The following is a 23,561-nucleotide window of genomic DNA, read 5'->3' on the forward strand; positions in this document are numbered from 1 at the left end:
CAAGCTACGCTTATGCTGTAGCCCCTCTGTATTATTCATTGTAGTATGTTTTGTTGTACTTTTGCTGTACATTGTACACAGGCAATGAACAAGAAAATACTTATATATATTGTGATATTTATGTTTGTACATGAATGTGTATATGTACAATGATGATACAGAAACCAATAAATCAAATCAAATCAAATCAAAATTAATAAGTCTGAAGTTACATGTAATATCATTGAATGCCTCTATTGTGTAATACATAATTTATGGTACCTCTGTAGGGGCTTGCATATCGATTGGCATTTGCTGACTGTGCTTAGCACATTGTAAGACTATGTCTGTAACGACCCGCACTTTGAATTAATTTCTCCAGTGTCTAGTCCATTGGATGGATTGCTGTCTTAAACTGTGCAATGAAAGAATTTCTCTATAGTATCTAGCACATTACTGATGAGTTGCATCTATATAGTTCCTTTAACAGTGACTTAATCCTTCTTAAAGAGTAGGTAGGAAGTATTGTGAAGGAGGCAGAGCTCGATGGATAGAAAAAAAAACATGGTGACACTGATGGGAGAAAATTCAGTGAGAAAATGAATGGCTCGCAGACCGGTACCTGCCCACTGCTGCTCTTCAGGTAGACGGACAGAGTGCCAATCGTGCTCCCTTTCATGTGATACCAGAGGGAGATGATGCACATTGCCGAGGAGTGGCTGTAGACCAAGGTCTGCATGTGAGCCCTCTGCTCCGTGTCGCTGCCAATCGCTGAGGGGTCCAGCACACTGGTGTCGATGTACATGTAGTAACCTATGATCGGTTGGTTTAAAACACGCCGTTCAACAGGTGTCAAGATCAAGGAGGCCTTTCTAGCTACATCACTGACATATGTAAAATACTCTGTCAGTTCAAAGACGCCTAACATACTACAAACCGTAGGCCTATGTCAAATCACCTCAACCATTCCGAATAACTTATACACCTACGGTAACACCTTCTACAACAACACCATTGAAGTCTCATATTGTGACGTTTACCTTTGATACGGTATTCAAAATACAATATGCAGATCAACTTCCATAATTTGGAAATTATGAAATAATGTTAGATTCGTCTGGCATTGACTTTATATCAAGACATCGAATACATTGAGTGAAATGACGTTTGGCAAAGACGCCCTGAGAACATATCCTTTAGAAGATTGCAATACTATACTGTATTACTATAATAGTGCTGATTTTACCGATGCTTACCATTGCCCGTTCTATGGCAGCAAGCTCCTTCCCATTCATCTCAAAACGATGCGTATCCTGTCGCTTAAATTGCGATATCCTTGCACTTACGGTGTATTAATTGAAATTTCATCATTTTCACTGTTTCCTTCATAAAGTTATACATGGGAAGAGTAGGAGGACTGCCGATGCCAAGCGCTATATACAAAGCGATACTAGATTTGGCTAAACTCGCCGAGGCTTACCTAGGTCGGTTCCAAGAGTGTGGTCCGAAGATGGCCCAGTGTTGAGATTCTCGGTTTGATCGCCGTTACCCTTTGTCCAGTCAAGACTGTCCTTTTCAGAGTTCGACCAGCCACACGTACCGTCCTCAAATGTACAAGATGTACCTGGATTAGAAAACAGAATATTTGGAAAATGCTTAAATGTATGTGCGCTGTGAAAATACTTAATGCTATCGATTTAGTGCTTCTTTAGTAGGCCGAAGGATGGCAATAACAATTTTATTTGATAGTCACGAAAATGATAATAAGGATAACTGTGTTCTTTACGACATATCTGTTCTTCTTTCTTCTTCTTCTTCTTCTTCTTCTTCTTCTTCTTCTCCCTCTCACTATTATAATTGTTGTCGTTATTATTATCATTGTTGTTGTTGTTGCTTTAGTTGTTGTTGTTATCATTATCGTCATTATCATCCATGTTATAATTTTCAATATCATTAACAAGAAAACTGTCATCGTCGTCGTCATCATCGTCATCATCGTCATCATCCATTTTCATCGATCAACCTGCTGGCTGCGACCCAAACTTACCGCAGACGCTTTCGTCGGACCCGTCGCTGCAGTCCTGAATGAAGTCGCAGTGCCTGGTGGCCGGGTAGCACTCCGAGGTCGTGGCGCACTTGAGCTGCACGCCGTCGTAACACATCTCCTGGGTGTAGTTGGTGCGGTCCGGTGCGCCGGGCACGCTGCCTCCCGGCACGCAGGATACGGCGAAGGAGAGATCGTCGAGCGCGATCTCCGACTTGCGTCCGTCTCCGTTGATGGCCTCGAGCACGATCTTGGTGGAACGAGTATATAGATATAGGAATAATGAATAAGAGATTCAATGGACGCAGTGCTTAATGAACAGATACATATATAATAATAGATAACTATGGAGAACTAATTTTGTTCAATCAACGTAAATGAAGAATAAGAAATAGATATTAACTTGATGAATACATCAATGAATGTCTAAGTAAAAAGAAGAAAAATTTATACGAACATAATATAGACATTTCAGTAACAACCATGCAACTATGTCAGAATTAAACACTATTAATATTTATCTTTTCTAACTCACTTTACCTCCCCTTTCCCATCTTTTCCCATTAATTATCTATATGCGCCAAAACATTTCTCCCTCTTTTCCTTCCCTTCTCCCTTCACCTACTCCTACCTCCTTCTTTACATTAGTTTACCTTCCCTCTCCCCCATGCTTCCACCTACCGCTATCCCAAAACCTTTGCTTCTTCCTCCACCCAATCCTTCTCTCCCCCTTAACCAGTGCACCACTCTCCTCCTCCTCCTCCTCCTCCTCCTCCTCATCATCATCATCATCATCATCATCATCATCCTCATCCTTATTCTCTTCCATCTCATCCTCTCCTTGATTACAAAGTAAGTTCTAATCCAACACCTCTGAAGAACGTATATGATCCTACCTCGAAGTCCTGGTCGGATTCTCTGGTAGCGATCTCGCGGAGCTGCCAGGAAGGACCCTGCTCGGACACGATGGTGTCGAGGAGCTGCAGTCCTTCCGACGGGGAGGCCGTGTACGACGTCCGCTGGTAGATGTTCAGTGTCCCGATGTCCATCCCATCCATAAAGTACCACATGCGGAACTAAGGATTACCGCAGAGTGTCGCAGAATTAGGGAGAAGGGGGAAAATTAGAAAATTCATTCAAAAACAAACTTTCACTTCACTTTTATGTGCAGATGAATACTTACAATAAAGAAGATCTGCTTCAAATCTTTGAAAATTGGGACGCTCTGAAGTGTTTGGTGTGACTATCATTTCACAGAGTGCAAGCACCAACTCATACTAACTGCTTTGAACTGTAATTTATGCATCGCTTAGTTTCATTGCTTTTTTGTAATGTTATTCACTCACACAAACCTCCAGTGAATGACTGAAATGGTCATTATTTCAACATACGTAATTTTAAGATATGAAGTATTTCGACACAATTAGAATGCGACTGACCAGTCACGCAGCCCCTTTTCGAGTGGAAGGGCTTTTAATGCATATAGAGGAAAATATTGCTGTGGGAGAATCCGCAGAAAAGAGCATGGTAGGGCTGTTCGAATAATACATTCTGTAATTATGACTGCTTTTCTGACATTTATGGACATTGTTTATCTGACATTACGATATCAGTCATTCAATGTAACCAGCATATTATATTCCTTCTCTACAGAGTACCTGGCACCCCTGACTGATTCCCTTCATGGCGGGCGAGATGAAGCGAGCGAGGGCGCCCGGAGCCCGAGGGTACCCGACCTCAGTGTAGATGTAGCCACCTGTTGCAATAAGAGGCATGATTGAACTGTCATAAGTCTCCTCATTCTTCATTCTTCTTGCTCACCTGTTGCTTTACTTCTTTGCCATGATCATATCGACATTTATCAAGATGGATGTTGACGATTTGGGGGAATCTTTAATCCTCTGGCCAAACATTGACCCCATTTAGCATGTTTAGGCATCGTTTGATTACTTGGTTTATTTGTTTTCATTCTGTAAGGATATATACGACATCACTCGATTACTAGAGAATTAGATACTGCACTGGGTTTTCAAACTACTGAAATAAACGTGAGCGTATAGATCCATCTCCTTTCACTATTGATATTAACGTGCCGATAATTATGGAGACGTAACTTTGATAACAGCAGCGATGCACACGATGCAACATATTCAGATATTCTATGCACAAGAAAACGTATGTCTACCATGTATCAAACAGATTACAAAAACGGAATCACAGACAGGGCTTATGATATAGATATGATATAAATCCACCCACCCTCGTTGGAGCGGAGGGTGTGGTCACTGTAAGGTCCCGTTCCCGTGATGGGCGTGGCGTGCGATCGAAGCGTCCAATCAAAATCGTCCGTAGAATCTTGGTGATATTCGCAGATGTCGAGTTCAAAGTTGCAGCGACCAGGGTAGTTATCTAGGGCATAATGGATCAACATGAGACAATAAAAGCGTTCTCAGATGAATTAATGACTTAGTTCGGCAAAATGAAACACTGTAAAACCATCCAAATCGTAGCTACAAATGTGTGTTTAGTTTTGATTTCTGTAAATTTTATTGAAATGCAAAGTCTTGAACGGAGCTGCTCACCCTGTTGAGATTTAGCAAATCAAATGTTTCATAGAATTGTTCTGATGCTTACGTACATATCAATTTTGCTCACCAATGCGTAACAGCACTTTTGCAATTCGCTTCGTTTATTCACGCATAGAATCTCCTAAGACCAATACACGACGTCATATTTTCACAATGCCCATCAAACACTACAGTGTTAACCAAGATCAACCACATTTCTGCCTTGGTGAGTACGGCCAGCTTTAATCAAGAAATAACTCGTAACAGTTATCATTCCCTTCTATACTTTGTTTTTTCTTTAAAGAAAATATATGTACAATCACATCTAAATTTTGGTATGAACAAAGGCTTTCAACAACTTTTGTTTGCAACACCCACCACAGTTCGCCTCGTCGGAGTTGTCACCGCAGTCATCGCCGAAGTCGCAGACACGTGCAGCGTCAATACAGTATGTGTTGCTGCAAGTGAACTGGTCGCTACTACACGGCTCTCCCGTGATGACTTTACAGCAATTAGGGAACAAGTGTGCCAAAGAAAGCAAGAAGAATAAGAAAAAAACATTATCCAAAAGTATCTTTCACATCTGTAAACTGGATTTCATCGTAACTTGGACAGTTGAAAATGTATGATAACAAAATCATAAATTATAAGCATGTGAACTAATTGCATAAAATGGTACATATCTTTAACCAGCAGATATGATTTCCAACAAAAAAAAAATGTCAGTTACAACACACACTGACGCAATTTTGTCTGGCATTGGACAATGTCTTCACCATTTAAACAAGCAAGATGTCATTTCCGAAACGCGAAGCCTTACTTTAATTCTGATACGCAAACTCTTGTTTTGCTCTGAACCGGATTGCTTTTAATCGTAGACCACTTCCTGCATTGTTCTCTATTCAATGCACACTGACATGAATAGTTTTCGCTTGATGTGGTACATGATATCCTGATAAAATATTCGTTTGTTGTTCGGTTTATCATTACTAGTACTATCATTATTATGGTGAAAAGCGAAAGAGCTCGCAGATGGGGGCTTTTGACTTACCTGGCGGCGCGCACGAATTAAACGAAATGTCATCCAAACTGATGTCACCACGGTAAGATGCTCCCCGTCTTGCCTGGATCACAGCCTGCAGAGGAATTGTGGGAACAGAAGATACACACATACGTCCAAACAGCAAACATTAGATGACACTCTGTCCCGATCGAAATAGGGTGGTTTTTTTAAACATTTTATAAGGTATACGGGTTTGTTTTTTTATTGTTAGATTTCAATTCAAATAGACACACATACGTGGACATATTCTGAAACAGCGAAAGACCACAACCGTTTGGGGGAAATAGTTATAGAAGACACCCAGGACTTATAAACGTATCTCATTGGAGAACGAGACAGGTAAGATTTTCATAAATTCATTAAGCTCCCTTGCAGGCACAATGAAAAATCGACAGCTTAAGAAGGAGTGAATATTTCAGATGGAAAATGTTATGTACGATTATGTGTAGACTAAAATAGCGCTAGGTTAAAGTGTTTGAATCAAATTTAACAATTCGCCAGTAGAGTGGGAATCTACGTTATCAAACAACTGCAGATAATCTTTTCTTAATCATCTGTTTCAACAATGACTGAAATAAGTCAAATCCATCTTATGCTTTACCCTAAAGTCAGTTCCGGTACCGATGAAGACCACTTGTCTTCTCCATCTATCCACCTTCCCGCCCGTCTTCCCCCACAAGTCTTTCCGGACACCATTGAACTCGAGGTAGACTGTCAGCGTGTCGACGTCGTTGCTGAACATGTGGTACCAAAACTCCAGCTCGCATGCCGAGCCCGTTTGGCGGATGAAACTTGTGTAGATGCGGGTTTCGTCCAGGGCGTACCCAGGTGAATTGTCCGCCGTTAGGTAGAACCCTTAACGATCCCAAGGAAATTGACAAGATTTTGGGTTGTCTTTGTTTTGTTTTGTTTTTCAATTGTAGTTATCATGGAAGACTGCGTATGATTATTTCCTTGTTCAGGACCTCAAGTTATACAACAAGACACTCGCTTGCCTTGCTCGGTTAAACAATTGATTTTTCATGGTGTGACGAAATCATGCGGCGCGGCATATCATCAGTAAAGCTTTTAACAGCACTTTCGATATTCTTAAAACTTCTATGTGGCAGAAAAAGACATAAGCATTTATATATATATATATATATATATATATATATATGGGTTTTGAACAGTAACATAGAAGAGGAAGAAGATATAACATATGTACATATATATGATATATATCTTCTTCCTCTTCTATGTTACTGTTCAAAACCCATGTGATATATATGCCATTTTTGGTTTTTATTACATGGGTTTTGAACAGTAACATAGAAGAGGAAAAAGATATATACATATGTGCATATATATACATTTATATATTATATTCAAGAGAGAGAGAGAGAGAGACAGACAGACAGACAGACAAACAGAGAAGGAGACCAGAAATCGATCGGAGAAGGCGAAAATAGGACAGAAGGACATAATAGACACACAATGAGAAGAAGAAATTCAAGTAGGAGGAGAAACATGATGACGGGGAGGACGTGGAGAAGGTCGAAGAAATAAACAAAAAACGGAAAGATGGAAGAGAAGGCACAGAAAGGGAAAGAAAGAGAAGACAGACAGATATTTTACCTGCTTCAGTACCAAGGGTGTGGTCCACGTCTGGCCGATACTCGTCGTAGGGCGAATCAGACACACCCGACCCATTGACCCGCCTAAACATGAAGACTTGATGGTCGTCTGCAGCTCGCACCGGGTCGTAAATTCGCCATCCACAGAGGTCCGTCTCGAAATCGCACATGTCCTTGACTGAAATGATTCAAAATGAATACTGCCATAACGACAGGATGCTTCATTTGTATTCATTTATGCAGTTGTTTCAGCTAGTATGAGTATATAAACATACTTTTTCTACACACAATGCACCAACAAGTTTAAAAGATGATTAGGGTGGTCTCATTTAACACGTGCATGCTCTCAGATGCTTCAGACTAGATTATATGTTCAGTGACAGTGAGTTTATATCTTCCATTGTCGCTGATTGTGCATATATTCATTTCTGCCGAGGACGGAGTCCAATGTAAAAGATGATGACTTTCAAATTTTAATTTCAATTTATTTGCAATGCAAAGGAATTAAGATACTAGTAGCTTAATTCTTACATACAAAGATATTGAGAGATGTATCCCGTGGGAGAATAGTTATTATGACTTATTTGTCTTACTATTGATAAACTTATTAGGCAAAGCACAGTGTTATTTCCGTTCCACTTCTCAAAAAATCGGTGTTGGTAACAACCATACCGGTTGTGTTACCAGCGACTCCCGGTGCTTATCTTAGAACGTGATTATTATGTAGGTAGTAAAAACGACTGAGATGGCTCCTGGAGGGGAACTTTATTTATTCTCTCTCTCTTTTTCTCTTTCTCAAATACACAAAGCGGAATCTCACCACAGCCGGCCTCGTCTGATCCATCTGAGCAATCCACTTTAAAATCACACATCAGATTCTTCCGTAAGCATCTGATTAGAGGGAAACAATAACAGTGAGTATCTTGAACGTGCCTAATATCATGATCATTACAACCGCTACTTAGCAAATAAAATTCTCATCAAAATGCAATATGGAGCTTAAACTCATGCATATCAATTACATTCGTAGTGTATTAAAATCTCGAAGCCGTTGATAAAAATAACACAAATCACGAAAGAGGAGAGTCTGATGATATAGTCAGAGATGTAAATAAACCAGGAAATAAAACTGGTGAAAACATATTTCTCACAAACGTAAAAATGTAACGAAGTCCATTCTAGAAGGTTAAGGCCCTTGCTCTAGATAAGCAAACAAAAAACAGTCAAAGGGTTAAACTTCATTGTAAAAAAAACTATATCTCTAAACTAGATCTCGCTTTGAAAAAGATCTCGTTTTCTCTACTTTTCTACTTTTCCCTCTCTACTGCATGAGACAGCCATACGTTATCAATTAATTGAAAGTTTGAAACACATCCATCTAGGGACTTATATGAATAGTGGTATGGTGTAGTACTTGTTTTCAGCAGGGCAATAGATCTGATCGTTGTTACACGCCCCCTGTGGATCCCGGGTCGTGGTTGGCATGTTGGTTGGTGCGACGGTCACCGGAGCAGCGGGAAGTTGTTCTATCACACATCCCAACCGAGAGAGAATATAAAAACGAAATGAATAAATGAACAACATTACATTCACACAATAACCATTTTCCTAACATTGCATTCACACAATAACCATTTTCCTAACATTGCATTCACACAATGACCATTCTTCTCAGGACGGCATCATCTTTAACGGATTATCGCAATTTAAATAAGAAAAGACACAGACGATGCATTTCATTTCTTTCAAGACGTCAATTTTATATCCAGTGCAATTATCTTCGACAAAAGAGGACACCGGTTGATGTTGATTCATTCATTCATTTCGTTCATTCAGTTAGGCCTATTTCCAGTTTCCAAGAGAAACATATAGATACTTTACAGAAATTGAATACATAAATTTCATTACAACGCATAATCTTTTTATAAATTGATACTTAAACAATCACCATAACTGGAGGTTAGAGTTTTAAATCCGAAACTCACCATCCGAGGGAATGCAGCCAGGAGAAAACGTAATGTCGTCGATGGCAGTATTACCGTAACTATCCCCCACAATGCTCTCAAACACAACCTGTACACAAAAACAGACAGTTTAAAGATAAATGATTTCAACCTTAATGAATCGAACTAGGCTTTTGGTGGCGTTCTATAGACGAAGCTACACAATCGTAACTGTTTCGCCAAGGCAACATTTTGAAGCAGCTAGTTAGCATTGAATACTTTCTTCAGTTATCGATTGCAAATGCTGTTATCGGCAACTGCAGTCATCTCCATTTCTAGCTGCTGACAACCACAGTGACAGGTAGCATGGAGAAATTGTAAAATCTCTTTTTCTTTCTCTTTCCTTCCTCATAGCCTCTTGTTTATATTTATGCAATACGATCTCACTGAAATTATCATCTTCGTTTCGCCATCTCATACCTGGAAGGGGCTTCCCCCGTTGTCAAGGACAACGTGTCCCCTTTGCCAAAAGTCGCCGTCGGCGGCAGTCTTCTTCCAGACCAGTTTGTCACCCTGCGAGCTGTCCTTGTAGGGACGGATGTACACGTGGAACACGTCGATGTTGAGACCATATAGCAAGTAGAAGAATGCCATCTGTGTACGAACAAAATATTGACATAAATACAACATAATTATACTAATCACAGTCACATTAAATTTGACGATTACAATCTGTATATGATATAATTGAACTGAACTGCATTCAAACTTGTGCATTTTTCTCCATAAATTTACCTTGCATTGCTGTTGGGATGACGTCACAAAGGTACGGCTGACGAGATGAGCCTTGAGTCCAAATATTTGCAGAGCAACATCAAAATACATGTAGTACCCTTTGGACAAAACAGATGCAAGGCAAAAAGAGGCAAAATGAAAACTCGTCAACAATCCAACGATTTTCTCCAATAACGAAAACAGTTTTCTGATTCACTGAAGTGAAGGCAGTAATGGTGGGAATATTCTTGCAATAATGCTGAGATACTTATTTTTTCTGTCATCATCATTATCGCCGTCATTAATCAATTATTGTCATCATTATCAATTCTAATGTCAATATAACTTCTTGCACATACATCATGCTTGACTGATGTATCTATATCAATACATCGTATTCATGTCATAATTATGTCTGATTTCTCTTTTGCTCGTTTGGTTGCATACTTGTTTTCCCTACTGGAAAGAACACAGTGTGTTCAAAGTGTGTTCACAGTGTGTTCATATAGTTGACTGTGTGAAAACGCTCGAATTTAACAGTGTGAAGAGGATTTCACACTGTGGTGTGGTTTTCACAGAGTGTTCGCATTGTAATGTTTTTGTTTCACACTGTGAATTGACGACTCATATCGTGTTCACACTGTTAAAATGCTCGAATTTAACAGTGTGAAGAGATTTCACACTGCGTTCACACTGTGGTTCTCACACTGTGGGACACTGTGTTCTTTCCAGCAGGGTTGATATGGGGATCTTTAACTGCCCAGAAAAGAAGGAGGGGGAAGAGTCAAGGATAATTCCTACCCGAATAATTCCCCGTGGTGTGGTCTCTCTTGACCCCCTTGTCGTAGCTGGTGTCCGGGCCCTGCTGCCGTGTCCAGTCCAGGTCATCCGTGGCCTGAGTCTGGGACCAGTCGCACAAGTCCGTCTCGAAATCGCATTGCCTGTAGCCCTCGGAAGCTTTGGTGGAAGATGAAATAGGTCAGGTTATCTTCTTAGAGGTAAATACGATGCCTATACTTATCATAGCTGAAGCTGTCATAAGCCGCAAAATTTTACAAAATATAATTCAGCGAAATTTTATCTCTCTGAGGAAAATGTTGTGATGCTAGGAGAGGTGGCGCTGGAGTATACAAGCCCTGTCAGGAGATTAACGATGAAATGATAGACAAAGGTTTATCCCTAAAACCAAAGTATTTCAAAAGATCTTCTTGATTACTTTCAGTGATGCGAGATGTCTACACCTCAAGGATACACTCTCACTCCTGCTCACGTGGGTTCGTCTGCTATCATTGTGTTTATAACTATAGACAGTGGGAAGCATAACTACTATGGGGAGCCAAGTGTCGCATGGTCTCTTTCGTTACGAAATCAGTCATTTTTCTATTTAATTACGAAATGACTGATTTCGTAACGAAAGAGACCATGTGACACTTGGCGCCCCATACACTAACACCTAGAAAACACCTAGCAAATGTGTCTGTATAATGTCTGTATAAACCCTCCCAAAACTAATAATGAGGACTTCTCTGCTACTTGAACGTGATGGCGTTGCCTTTGACGATGATGGGGTTAAGGAAATAATTCATTCATTCATGTGTACGGCACAGTGTGCCTGGTTGATACGTTTGCCGACTATTGGTCACCTCTTGCGAACCACGATGGGTCGGCATCATTCGCCCTTTAGTGTGGGTGAGAATATGCAAGGGGCCACTTCTCCGGATTAGCACCCGGCCTACTCTTTTGTAATGAATGGATGGAGTGACATATATTTTACATGCGTGAGTTGTGACTAACTCACACACCAAAGTGTTTTGCCTCTTACTATTTGAGGGGATGGGATGCTTACACACAACATTGCTCAGTGAGACTCTGAAATCGAACCCGGTACCGTTGGACAGTTGTATCTGGAGGCAGACGCGCTACCGACTGAGCCATATCACCGGCCTAGGGAAACCACCATGCCATGGCATTATCTTGGATCTAGGGCCCTACCCTCAACCAGCCAATTACTTGAATTAGTAAAACACAATATTTCTATCTCGAGTGTCTCACCACACGACATCGGTTCGTCCGTCCGATCGCCGCAGTCGTCAGCCAGGTCGCAGTACATCGACTGATCGACACAGCCGCCATTGGCGCAGATTAGACTCGCCGTCGAGTCGCAGTGGTCGACGACCGCGGGTAGAGCACAATTCTGATATTCGATGTCATCGACGGCAACCATGCCTTCATACAGAATGTTTTTCTGCTTGGTGATTTTGAACTTTGAGACGAAGATAGACAAGATAAGAAAGGTGTTCACAATTTACGACTGACCATGCGGACAAGATATAAATCAGCACTTATTTCCTTATGAAGGTATTAGGGAGCTTTATATTTTTGCGACGCGGACATTCAGAGGTAAAAAAAAAGAACTTTTCTACGCATGCACAATGTTGCTCATCAAAATCCATCTCGCGTCGTCTGTTCTGGGTCATTTGGGGGTCCGCTCAAAGTTTACGATGCAGAGAGCTACTTAATGCATTGATCATCAATAGGTTATGGAAGCGTCATTTTGCTTTTTATAGGCTACGTTCTCGCGTAATCTAAAACTTTCTTGAAACACGACGTAGGGAGAGAGTTGAACGGCCAACGCAATTGTTGTCTCAACGTCTGCGCTGCAAATCTAAAGCTCCCTATGCTCTGCATTGCACAAACGAATATGACGACATGTCATGATGCACAATATGTAGTTTTACAACCACGGTTGAATAATTGATCGAGAGAGAAATGGAAAAACTTGCAACACCATTTCATACCTGCCACGGTCTGGTACGCCGGCCCACACCCACAAGCGCTTGTTGCCACTCCTCCAGGGGGTGATTTCTCAGAAAGTAGAGCAGAACTTCATCACCGGAAGTGACGTCGACTAGGGAGGCTTGAAGGTCACCGGTGTTGAGGCCGGCTTTGAGGAAGTAAAAGGAGACGATGCAGCTCTCGGAGGCCAGGTTGAATGTGGGGCCGACCACCTCGGCTTTCTCGTCCTCCTCCGATCCGCCGCTCGGCGAGACGTACATGTAATATCCTGCAATGTCAGATCAGGTAGTTTTCTTTCAAATTACATGATGAGTACCATCGGTATTTGTTTCATTTTTTTCACTGTAAAATTTCTATTACTGATCGATAAGGCTATACGAAATATGGATAGAGGAACCAGCTCGTAATTCCTCCATTAGAATAGCGCTTTATAAAGACAATAATTATTAAGAATCAGTTCTGTGGCATCATTTCATCCTCTGATAGCGTTCTTAAGCAGAAAACCATCTTAAGGACTTATCAATCAATATGATTCGAGATACTTAAAATAGGCATTATATTTGATATTGACCTTGATGCAACGTTCCACAGCGTCGAACATGATGAAACTAGAGTTTCTACATTAACATGACAAATATAGTGTATTATCTTTTATCAGAATACTTAGTCGAACCATTTTTTACTCGTTGTTAATCTGATTACAGACGGTCATATCTGATGGCAATGAAACTATTGACATAGCCTTTCTTTTGTTTTTTCTGTCAGGGCAAATTATGGTTCCCTCACCATTTTCAGTGCCCAAAGTGTGGTCGGCATCAGGCGCGAATTCTCTCACCGCCTCGGTGGTGACGCCATTTGCTCGCACCCAGTCAAAGGAGTTTCCTTCGGTCTCGACCAGACGACACATGTCCGTCTCAAAATCACATGTCGAGGCTGGAGAAAGAGTTGACGTTCATCAAAGACGACGTTGGAAGATAACATGCAAAAGATGTTTTTTTAATACAGGAATAGGTTAATATAGAAACGCATAATGCGCCGATGATTATGTAACAGAACTCCCATCACATACTGTAACACGACTAGAGGTATTTTACACAAAACATTAATTCATTTATCACAAGGTAGAGTTCATATTTTCTAATACAATTTACAGGGATCGTGACGATAAAACATGCAGGAGACATACTTTAAAATATGATTCTACTACTATCGTCAGTGCCTATTGAATGATATTCGAACTACCCAAATTCATTCATGTGTTCTTTGCACATTTTCAGCTTCACCAGCAATCTGTCATCCTTTCTCGATCCTCTCCCAATCTTTAAAATTACCAAACCCAACGTATAATGAATCATCTTTCATTAAAAGTTCTGTTACGTGTCAGAAGACAACCCCTCCTCCATTGATTACTCTCTCCACAGAAGTTAGAAAATAGTGAGGAAGAAGTAGAAAAGAAGAAGTAGAAAGGAAGAAAGACAGAAGATGAGAAAGTAAGCAAGTAGGTAGGAATGATAAAATTGACTTGTTTGACTGTAACCGCTAACAAGAACTAACGAAGCATTGAAGCCTATAAACATGATAAACTAGCAGCAAGACGACTAAATTCCTTCCCAAAAACTTGGCGAGGAAGAAAAAAGTACCTTGCCTAGAGGTACAACCGATGCAGCCCGGGGAATCGAACCAAGAACATCGTGATATACAGTCAAAGTCTTATTTGCAGAACCACAACATCTCCCCAAACCACAATATAATTTCTCAGTAAACATCGAGGAGCGAAACCTACAAACCGACAAATGGTCATATTTTTGTGGGAAAAGTCATCAGTTTTATTGGTGAGTTCTGCATCATATACTCACGGCATTTCCTTTCGTCGAGCCCGTCTGGACACTGAACCTTGAAGTCACACACCTGGTCGGAGTCGATACAAGTAACGCCGTCACCGCAGCCAAACTTGTTTGGGTTCAAGCAGTGGTTCGGCAGGGGCGTGGCTAGTAAGGAATCAACACAATATGGCGGTTTCAAAATGACGTTTGAGCTTATTCGTCCATAGCTATTTGATACCAGGTCTGTTCCACTTTTCATCAGTAGAACAATTGTTATGAAAATTGCTTAATTATTTTCACACAACGTGATTCAATCAATCAGACTGAATTCGATGTAACAGATAAACGTGATGATTATGATTATACTGCGCGTTCATTTAACAAACTTCCTGCTATCATGCGATTTTAACGTTGAAAATGCCACGGTCGTAAGTGTGATTGTTGTTTGTCATGTGACTTTGAAAATGGCGTCGGAAAAAAAAATCAAACTGAAAGAGGTTTCACACTTCCTCATCTCTCGATCATTCATACTTTATATAACAACCAGTTAAGTCAGTAGACTCTCCCAATGTTTTTTTTTTAAATGTGGTATCAAAGTCCACAAGTTCGACACTTGGAGTGCCTTATAGTCCTGACGAATACAGATGAGGCAGCTCATCACCTTTAGTCAAATATCTCTCGACCAAAATCTACATGAGTCCAGTATAAGGGGTGTTGCAAGAAAGTTGCAATCAATTACAACTTGCAATTAATTGCAAGCTCCCTTCTTGCAAACGGAAACATGCGATTGAATGCAAAATGCGATTGATCTATCTATTCCAAAGTTTGCATTAGATATAGGCAATTGATTGTAACTCGACTTTCTTGCAACACCCCAAAAGATAGATACAGTTAAGTTTTTACCAGAGCGAAATATCCACCAGCAGAACCTTACCGGGCTGTGTGGGAATCACCGGGAGACTAGAGGCGTGCTCGCAGCCCGGAGTGAAGCTGATGTCATCCAGGGCGATATCACTCTTCACAGTGTAACCAATAGTTCCTTCGATGATTACCTGAGAGTTTGAGGTTTGAAAACAAAAATGCAACTTTGCTGAGATATCATGAAATCGCGTATTAACGCCTAAGAGCAATAACATTGAGAGGTGCATTCAGGCTTTTGTCGAAATTCACACGATTGCATGTACAAACGCAGTGGCGGATCGAGGCGGGGGAGCACCGGGCGCGCTCCCTTTATTTTTTTTAACTAACTTAAAAAAAAAAAAAAACAGATAGGTGGGGGGGGGGTGCGCCCCTTTAATTTTGTTAAGGCGCCTCCCCTTTACAGAATTCATGGATCCGCCCCTGCAAACGTGTGCATAATAAATGCCATCGTCGACAAAACGCAAGATTTTGTTCGTATTGTAATGATTGTTGTGTTTAGAAATAAAGGCTGTTGTGGAGGTGTATCTTACTTTGTTCATGCTACGACTCATTACTTCTCTTTTATTAATTTTAAACACATTCAAGGAGTACTTAAGATAGCCTAAAACTGGAATCGGTTCAAGTCATAGAATTTACAATTCTGACGCACTTCAGTGGGAGGACTATTACCATAAACCCACCTGGAAATCGCTAGACAGTCGGAGGTCCACCGTGTCATAGAGCCAATAATCTCCCTGGTCCAGTTCCTCGGACCAGATCTGGGTCATGGGTCCGTTAATCTCGGTCCTGGTGTAGATCTTTAGGGCCCCTATTCCATGGCCGTACATGTGGTAGTAGAACCGCATCTGGATAAATGTATAGTGATATTTTGTTATGGATTTCATCTTCGATAAAACCATCGTCTCGTTTCATGTATAGGCAGGGACAAATGATACAGGTAAGGATCAGTGGACACGTTTGCTCAATGAGCATACCAACTGATTGCTAAATTACCCTCATAGACGAAACAAATACCGACCATTAGTAATAGCCACGGGGAAAATATTCGCGTACATCTTTGAATGGATTTTGAACCCCACCAAATTTTTTTGTTTTGTTTTTGCTACTACTCAAACACTGAATAATTGATGTTTAGTAACTCGATAGAGGGTAAATTGTCAATCAGTAATGTTGCAAAAAGAAGAATCCTCAATTTGCATTGTCATAATATCATTTCAAGGTTGTCCTCTATATATCACATATCTCGACAGACCGGGCGGAGGGCTTGCAGACGAAAGCAAAAGGTGATCGTAACATAAGCAGGCCTACGTGACGAAAGATGAGTATGATTTCTGATGAGTTGGTCTAAGCGAAATAACTTTATGGTTGTATGAAGTAAGCAGTCAACAGTTATACCTGTTATATGTTATATGTTTAACAGTTATCCCATGTTATATGTGAGTGTTTAACACTCACCGAGCATCCAGTGAGAGCAGCTTTGATCGGGAAGCTCTCCAGCTTGGCCCGGTCACCGTTCCTCCGTTCGTCGCTACCCTCCGTGTAGATGTAGTGACCTGCAGTGAATAAATTCAAAAAGATCAAACAACAACAAAAATCTACCTCTCACTTCTCTCACTTTGCATTATCCAGATATCCCAGCTACCATGGAAATTATATCGAGTGATAATTTTGATACATAATCCACATCGATGGAATGAGATCACGCATGCTGGATGGAAAATGATTTTTGGATTTAAAGATTTTTTTTTTTAATATAACCCACTGCATCGTTTAAATCGCAATGGCTGATCTAAAATTATAACAAACATGTTGGAAAAAGAAATCAGTGGGAACCAAACCTGTATATCTACTGCTTTCCAGGCAACAACACTACTACCAGGCTATCCCTGATTGTCAGCAGTAACACGATGGACTTAGAACAATAATACCCAAGCTCCGAAAATTCCAATGATTATATTAATGGCTGAGTTACAGCTTTCCTTCATTTAGTAAGCCTTGGACTATTTAACATATTTGTGTGGAGATATTAATGACGTAAATCGATTATGAGCTCTCTCATTGGTCATGTAGCTTCTTTTAACGAAGAAGAAATTCGCTTTGACTGGTTTCAGCTTTCATGGTACTTTCCTTTTTATAACGAGAGCTTTTCAATATAGTAATCAATTACCATTCGCAAACAAAGTCACAAACCCTATGATACAAGGATCATTTCTGTAGAACTATTAAAACAATATTTAAGTTAATACCTGTGCTTCTTGTCAATCCTCTCCCCCATCCTAACCAACCTGATTCACATAATTTTTTTTCTACAGTAATCATTACTAGTACGCTATTTGATTTCATTTAATACAATCAGCAGTATTGCATGAATTGTGCGTATTTACTTGAATGTGTTTTAAAGGGATGGTATAAATTATAGTTTTGGTTGAGATGGGGTTTAAGGTTTCCAGCTTCTTTGCGAGATAATGACCAACTTCGAATAGAGCCTCTGATGAAATATGAAAGAGTATACAATTCTAAAAAGAGAGGTCCTAATGAAATGGAAGCACCTTTTATCAGGACCACTTTTACTTTGTTTTGATAATTATCTCAGCTAATAAAAAACCGATTTTCCTCAAATAATCTTTGAATAACATTCCTCGTCGAAATGTACACTCTTTGATATTAATATTTCATGGTTGATTTATACTTATCTCGCAAAAAAAAAATTAAAATTTGAATTCCCACCTCAACAAGACACAGACACACAAGCACACTGTCAGGGACGACGTACCACTGTTTGAGCGCGTGGTGTGGTCTTTACCAGGACCGGTGCCGTCACTTCCGGTGCCTCCGGATATCCGCCTCCAGTCAAACTCGTCGTTCGTCATCTGTGTCCACTCGCACAGGTCCGTCTCGAAATCGCACATTGCGTAGCCAAGGGCGGCTGTGAGAAAACAGATATGACAAGCATGTGTCAACATTCATCAGTCGGAGAATGGACCTCAAATAATATTCAAATAAGTGCTGGACCGATAGAAAAACATAAAAATCATCCAAATTCACTTCAGTCGTGATAATGTGTTGTCCGATAAAAGCTTAATTTAGAGAAGTGATTTTTGAAATTCTAATTCATCATTTCGGGAAAGAACCCTAGCATAAAGAATGGACATATCAGATAAGATATTCAACCGGCCATTCATGCTATTATTTAATGACATCTTCATTCCTTTATATGTCATGATCACAACAGAGCCTTATTTAAACGTTGGCACCTACTTCATGTGACGTAATAAGTTCCTATCAATGTTTTGGATGATGACCTACCACATGTCGTAGGTGACTCGTCCGTCAGGTCGCAGCAGTCCACCGTGTAGTCACACCGACGACTCGTGTCGTAGCATTCTCCCGATGCGCACTGCGACTCGCCCACTCCGCACTCGCCCACACCCACGGGCAGCGGATACTCACAGGTCTCGAACTTGAGATCGTCCACGGCGAAGCCGCTCTCGGACGGGATCTGCTGTCGGTCTTCGACGTCGATGACCATCTGGGAAAGATAATTAGAAAAAAAATCGCATTTCCAAACCATTGTAAAAAAAAAGAAAAATAATAACCGCTTATGGATCACTTTTGTTGTCGCAAGCATGATCTAAAAAATCTGAGGTGCTAAACAGCGTAAGGCCAAGTGTAAAACTTGAAGATGATAAATAAAGAATTTTCATGTTCATATCATAAGTAATTCAGTTCTTGGTTTGGACAGATATTGCGATGATTTTCGGTCCTATCAAGGGCACGATAACGTCCTAAATGCATTGGCTGTGCACTGACCTGAAAGTTGGCACTGCAGGGTGGTACATCAACCGTTGCCAACAGCCACTTGTTGTAGTCGTAAACCCGATCGTTGACCTTCAACAGCCGCTGGTCCTTCCCGTCGTCGAGAGTCTTGATACGAATCTCGAGGTCGCCGAACTCGACGCCGAACATGTTGTACCACATGGTGAACTTGCAGGTTCGAGCGGCGAGTTTGAACACGGGGCCGAGGAGGCGGGCTCGCGTGTTGAGGAGAGTGTCGGCACCGTCCACGTAGATGTAGTGGCCTTGTTAAAAAGAAAAGTAGCATCGACCTTAATACGTTAAGAAATTCGCCAAAAAGTGCAGATGAACATATCGCTCTTGGGCAACTCATCCTTTAATGGTAGGCCTATTCTGCCAAATGTGAATTGAGTTTTCCTTCTTTCTCACAATCCATCAAATGTAGAAGTAACATCTCTAACAATGATAGTTCTAATCTTCTTCGATATAACTTTTACATGACGTATACTTTGTAACGACCTATATCAGTGAAGTAATTCACACTTTGTGAGGAATATAGTGTTAGATTTTGTTGTTAGTTGGAATTTTTGATTAGGTGTAAAACAGTACAGGAAGCTGGAGATTGCAGTTAAAGTGCAGGTATTGTTATTAGTGTTAATTGAGTTGCACTTTGGGTTTTATTTTGGTGGGCAATTGAGTTGGGACTATGGAAGGATTACCTGTGGTAGATAACAGGGAAGGGAGTATAGTTTTTTGTGCATTGTGCCTTCTCTGTATCCACAGCTAAGGAACTTAATAGCACTATAAAATGTTTCGTTAGGGAATTAAGTTGGCCACCTTGGATGAGTTTTTAATTGGGTCTGTATTTAACTTGGGAAATTGTGTTCCTTTGTCCTTAGTTATTGAGGTTGGCTTTTTGGGTGTGGGAGAGAGTTGAATTTTAGATCTCGCCAAGGACAGACCTACAGTATGTAGGAGAAGGAAATTTTCTGAATTTGTAACTTTGGTTACGTAAATAAAGCTGCTGAGGTCAGATTGGAATTATACACCCAAAGTTGAAATCTCCCTATGTTTGAGTATGTGTGGCAATGTTGGTGATGACAGTCACAATGGGGCTGTGAGAAGAATAGGCCCACAGGAGTGCAATTGGGTGATGCCCTCCCCTCGCCTATCTCTACATTAGACATCTAATGTTTGATACTGGTATTGTTGATATATTTCTCTGTTACGCCTGTTTGTTTGATGGTGTGTTTCTCGTCTGATGCGGTATCAGTACATTTTATATCAAACTCGTGATTATGCATCTGTGGAGAGCGACCTCATACCATTGGCAGAGTCGAATGTGTGGTCCTTCTCGGGTCCCATGAAGCCCTCGTAAGGGGGCGGGTCGTACCACTCCCAGTCGAAGTCGTCGTCGAAGTCCTGGCTCCAGTAGCAAAGATCAGTTTCGAAGTCGCACGACGTAGCTTAAATCGAGACGAAGAGAAGGGACAGGTTATTGCGACATTTTGGTGGCGTTCCTGTAAACACACTTATAATGATCATGATATAATGAGAATTATTTTGTTGATAACAATTACGGCCCCTAAATTTAGTGTTATCAAACAGTGGTAATGTAAATAACAATAGCGTGGCAATTGAAATGAAGATTGAATGCTGTGCTTTTTTTATGACAGTTGTTATCATAGCGAGATATGTGCGAGACATGTGGGTTTTTTTTATCTTCAGGTTCATTAAGATGTAGTCGATAACAAAGATAACATTATTTATTCAGAAAGGAGCAGCTGTTTAGATACAGCCATGCAGTTATCCTGAAGAAGGTATAAAAAAGAATAAGAAAAGTATACTCAATTCAGCATAATTAAAGCGGGTTTCTCATCTAATCTTGCGCTTTATTTTCCTCTGGAAGGAGTGAGAAAATGATTGCTGGGCGGGTGGCCGTGAGATGGGTTGCTGGGGATTGAGACTTAGTAGGTCTGATTTCAAACCTTTGAAATCATTATGTATCACTGCGTTGGCTACCATTGCATAAATTCGTCACCGATGGGATGGGAACATGCAGAATTTTAAATACTGACGGGATAAGTTATGATCTTACAGACCCCTGAGGTGTCACTGTCAACCTATTCAGGTTAAAGTGCTTTCTTAATGTTCCGACAAGCAGAATCAACAATTGTGTGGTGGAACCTACCTATCGCATTGGCTTTTCAAAGATATAAGCTCAACCGGGAGCACATTGGCCTTGTAAACTTATCGCAGAGACAGTGGTAAATACATTAATTTGGTAAAGCAGCGCTAAATTCACGTCATCATAAAGGTCAAAGGTGTCATAGATGTCGTAATGCTGTTGTCATACTCTCATCGACATTGTGTAACACGAATGCCTTGTAATGAATTGACATGCCTTATAGTAACTGAATTTCGACTTTCAGTTTCCTGATTACAGGATGGTGGCGCTATTCATCGAAACTTCTGTTTTGTGGTTGGTCATCAGTAGGCCTATACAATGATGAACAGGACCAAGTTGATCGGTGAGAATTGGGTGCACGAGTTTAACCATAACTTTGGAACTGTTTAAAGCGACGAGCGCGACTGTTTCCAAAGTTAAAGAGAGCATCTAATTTTCACCGATCCATGACGCAGGCTTGCGCATCATTCGTTTTATAAAATGGGCCCATAAATTCATGAAATCCAACCTTTTTCCTCATCCTGCATCCGGTACACATACAACACTGTACAAGGCTTGGGCCATGAGTTCGGATTTTACCGGACATAATATGATGACTCAGTGTGGATCAGTAAAAGTCAATGCACGATTATTGACCAGTCGGACTGCAGATATTCTGAAGCCCATTTTGTAATATTCAGTAAAGAAATGGAGCACAGATGATCAGCTTACGGCAATATTTCTCGTCGTTCTCTGCGGGCATGCAGTCGTGTCTGAAGTCACAATACCGAGACTCGTCGATGCAGTCCTGGTTGCAAGGAAGCTGGCCATCCGGGCAGCCGGGATGAACTACGAAGTGATGATGACACAACACAATTAGGTAAACAGTAAAATAACTTTAGCTTAGGCAAGATTGACATTCATTCCCCCTTGCAACTGAACCCAAACTTCTGTTCAGCAATCCAATCAAAGGCCCAAAATGGCACCTCATACCTACGGTCACTTCAAGGCGACACAACCTTTCATAGTTTCGTTGGTGCATGAAATCGGTAAACTTATCTCGAACGAATTAATGGAGAAAGAGAGAGAGAAAAGAAATTAAAGCAAATGAATAGATCGACATATAGTTCACTATGACTTGACTGATTATGATTTGACGTAGAATAAAATAGTTAGCAATCAATTTGTCGCAACCACATGTACACTGTATATCATAGGAGGCAATCATTATCTCACAAGTTATCATTTGGCTTGTACACGAATGTCTATAATGATCATATTTTTGGTCAACAATGTCGCAAATACAACCATTTCCGGCATAAATGCGGCATAAATGCCAACATGACTACAACATTTATTAGCTTGGTGAAAATTATGTATTTCTTATGCTGTTCGATTTTATAGGAAAAAAGAATGAGAGAAAGTTAAGTCACCATTCCATCTAATTTGTAAACGTGGATGTGTTAATCACCGGGGTCCTATCCTATCTCGTCCCGTCCCTTCCCTTACCCGGTGGTGGAGTTCCAATGACTGGAAATGGGGCGGTGGCATTCACACATCTCGGCGTAAAGCTGATATCGTCCAGGGCAATATCACCGACGTTTGTAGGACCTCGAACCCCTTCGAATATCACCTAGTGTTCATCAGGAATGCCAAAGAATCAACTTAAAATCACTCTGCTAAGATATGACATCTGCTTTATCGTTTATACGTGGGAGTAGATTTGAATAATATTGAAGAAGACGATGAACGATGAGATGATAAGTCTCATCAGATTTATGTGCTTCCACCTTCATATACATGTGGATTGAGAGAATGCAACAATATTAGAAGAACACATCAGTGAAAGTTTGGGAAAAATCGGACAATTCGTTCAAAAGTTATGAATTTTTAAAGTATCTGCGCAGTCACCGCTGGAAGAGAAGACTACTACAGTGTATGATGTCATATGCGTACGATGATATAAAGAAAATAAAAGGAGAATTTCACAAAACTTCACTTTTTGAATAAAGTGCACATTTCTTTGATTTGTTACTGACATATGTTAAGGGTAATATCATTTCCCCCTGCCTT

The 23,561-nt window shown here is 40.6% G+C and overlaps 1 protein-coding gene across 1 annotated transcript in view; it reads right to left on the bottom strand.

The window, feature by feature from the left end:
- LOC139743115 (MAM and LDL-receptor class A domain-containing protein 2-like) overlaps positions 1-23,561 on the bottom strand; it is a 40,727-nt gene that overhangs the window by 10,927 nt on the left and 6,239 nt on the right. Inside the window, exons 8-36 of the mRNA XM_071653623.1 lie at positions 22,998-23,121; positions 22,221-22,337; positions 20,647-20,787; positions 19,337-19,605; positions 18,833-19,055; positions 18,300-18,452; positions 16,982-17,079; positions 16,207-16,371; positions 15,540-15,657; positions 14,639-14,770; positions 13,569-13,715; positions 12,785-13,050; positions 12,039-12,249; positions 10,788-10,943; positions 10,008-10,105; positions 9,693-9,866; positions 9,255-9,342; positions 8,684-8,795; positions 8,090-8,160; positions 7,271-7,447; positions 6,255-6,508; positions 5,642-5,726; positions 4,969-5,091; positions 4,283-4,432; positions 3,682-3,779; positions 2,920-3,099; positions 2,027-2,273; positions 1,460-1,603; positions 602-792 (exon numbers count right to left, since the gene is read on the bottom strand). Of these exons, the coding sequence (XP_071509724.1) occupies positions 602-792; positions 1,460-1,603; positions 2,027-2,273; positions 2,920-3,099; positions 3,682-3,779; positions 4,283-4,432; positions 4,969-5,091; positions 5,642-5,726; positions 6,255-6,508; positions 7,271-7,447; positions 8,090-8,160; positions 8,684-8,795; positions 9,255-9,342; positions 9,693-9,866; positions 10,008-10,105; positions 10,788-10,943; positions 12,039-12,249; positions 12,785-13,050; positions 13,569-13,715; positions 14,639-14,770; positions 15,540-15,657; positions 16,207-16,371; positions 16,982-17,079; positions 18,300-18,452; positions 18,833-19,055; positions 19,337-19,605; positions 20,647-20,787; positions 22,221-22,337; positions 22,998-23,121 (4,512 nt within the window). The remainder of the gene's footprint in view (positions 1-601; positions 793-1,459; positions 1,604-2,026; positions 2,274-2,919; positions 3,100-3,681; positions 3,780-4,282; positions 4,433-4,968; positions 5,092-5,641; positions 5,727-6,254; positions 6,509-7,270; positions 7,448-8,089; positions 8,161-8,683; positions 8,796-9,254; positions 9,343-9,692; positions 9,867-10,007; positions 10,106-10,787; positions 10,944-12,038; positions 12,250-12,784; positions 13,051-13,568; positions 13,716-14,638; positions 14,771-15,539; positions 15,658-16,206; positions 16,372-16,981; positions 17,080-18,299; positions 18,453-18,832; positions 19,056-19,336; positions 19,606-20,646; positions 20,788-22,220; positions 22,338-22,997; positions 23,122-23,561) is intronic.

The sequence above is a fragment of the Diadema antillarum genome, unplaced genomic scaffold, assembly GCF_040938485.1.
Source record: "Diadema antillarum isolate AM-2024a unplaced genomic scaffold, OU_Dant_1.0 scf00000033, whole genome shotgun sequence".
Taxonomy (NCBI): Eukaryota; Metazoa; Echinodermata; class Echinoidea; order Diadematoida; family Diadematidae; genus Diadema; species Diadema antillarum.